The sequence below is a fragment of the Merops nubicus genome, unplaced genomic scaffold (genome assembly GCF_000691845.1).
Source record: "Merops nubicus isolate BGI_N331 unplaced genomic scaffold, ASM69184v1 scaffold7634, whole genome shotgun sequence".
Lineage (NCBI taxonomy): Eukaryota > Metazoa > Chordata > Aves > Coraciiformes > Meropidae > Merops > Merops nubicus.
Genome location: NW_008602209.1, coordinates 12582 through 13978, shown reverse-complemented (window position 1 = coordinate 13978; position 1397 = coordinate 12582). Strand labels below are relative to the sequence as shown.

The 1397-nt window shown below is 57.3% G+C and overlaps 2 protein-coding genes across 2 annotated transcripts in view; one reads left to right on the top strand and one right to left on the bottom strand.

Moving 5' to 3' along the window:
• Positions 1-378, top strand: part of DRP2 (dystrophin related protein 2) — a 13808-nt gene extending 13430 nt beyond the window's left edge. The window contains exons 21-22 of the mRNA XM_008938267.1: positions 9-117; positions 242-378. Of these exons, the coding sequence (XP_008936515.1) occupies positions 9-117; positions 242-378 (246 nt within the window). The remainder of the gene's footprint in view (positions 1-8; positions 118-241) is intronic.
• A 978-nt stretch (positions 379-1356) lies between these two features.
• Positions 1357-1397, bottom strand: part of LOC103770988 (aryl-hydrocarbon-interacting protein-like 1) — a 6567-nt gene continuing 6526 nt past the window's right edge. The window contains exon 7 of the mRNA XM_008938269.1: positions 1357-1379. Coding sequence (XP_008936517.1) covers positions 1357-1379 — 23 coding nt within the window. The remainder of the gene's footprint in view (positions 1380-1397) is intronic.

Sequence of the window (1397 nt, the reverse complement as noted above, 5' to 3'; positions counted from 1 at the left end):
GGGCGGAGCCAACCGGCACCGGTTCGGCAGCCTCTTCCTTGGCTTCGTCTCCACATCAGTCTGAAGGCAGCCAGGCGAAGGAGAAGGAGCAGGACACCCCCGACACTGAAGCTGCAGGTGAGGATTTGGGTTGGGCTGGGCTCTTGGCCCCGCTCCCTTGGTTGGATGCCCTGCCGTTCTGCAGAGAGGCTGGTGTGGTGGATGCCCAGAGAGCATGCTCCTCCACACTTTCCTGCTGCAGATGAGGTGGAAGCCAAACCCCAGGAGGTCAGCGTGTGCCTGGAAGACATCATGGAGAAGCTGCGGAGTGCCTTCCCCAACTCTCAAGGTACTCGAGTGAAATCCCCCTCTCTGGCCTCTTACTGCTCCCTCAGATAAGTTTTTGCCCACGGAGCCCTGCCCCAGTCCCAGCTCCCCTGCGACGGCTGATCCCTGCAGCACCTACAGCCAAGAACTGTGCTGCCATGGTGCTGCTGGGGCTGGTGTGTGGCCTGGGCGCAGAGAGGAGGAGGAGAAGGAGGTTTCATGCCTGCAAGGAGGGGCAGTCAGAGCTGCCAGAGGACAGACCGACTAGATGCTGTGAGATGAGCTGCAGGGCAGCCAGCTGGTCTGCCTGGGATCCACCCCCAATGGAGTTTCCCACGGCGAAGATGAACAGACCCGTCAGCATCGAGTTTGCAGCGGTTGCCTTGGAGTTGCTTCCTCACTTTGTCCCTGTCCAGACCTTTCTCCAGGGAAAGGTTGAGGCCTCAGTTACCTGGTGAGATGAAAGCAATGATGCAGGCTCTCATAGCTGTTAGTGGAGGGCTTTTCACAGCAGGGCTGGAGACTGGGGGATATGTGTGTGGACAGTGCTCTACTTGCCAGTGGGTTTTGGTGTTGGTCTTTCTGCTGTCCGTGTTCCAGCCCAGGAGCAGCACTCAGTCCCTAGCCCAGGTTGCACATGTGTGTGTGCCAGGGGAAACATTGCTTGGTGCCAGCACTAATATGAGATTGGAGAGAACTTCCCTCTCTGCCCATGCACACCCTTACCCAGTTTCTGCCATCCCTGGTCAGGACCCTCCTAGTTCTGCAGCAGCTCCATTCTAACTGGGTAGCTCTGGGTTCTGATTCCTGACCTCTCCATTATATGACTTCCTTTATCTAACACTACCCGTGAGCCAGAGGCTTTTCCTAACCAGCTACCTGACTGCTTTCCTCACCTTCCTCTCCCTGCCACGCTCTCTGTGCTGCATCAGACCTTGCACAGACTCCCTCTAAGCTGTTTGTGCAGGATGCATGCCAGCTCCAGAAGATCTCAGGGGAACACAGGCCATGCAGGAGTGGGACTGTGGGCTCCCCCAGAGGCTGGCTAGCTTACTCAGCCACAGTGTCTAAACCTGAGTGGAAATGTTCAG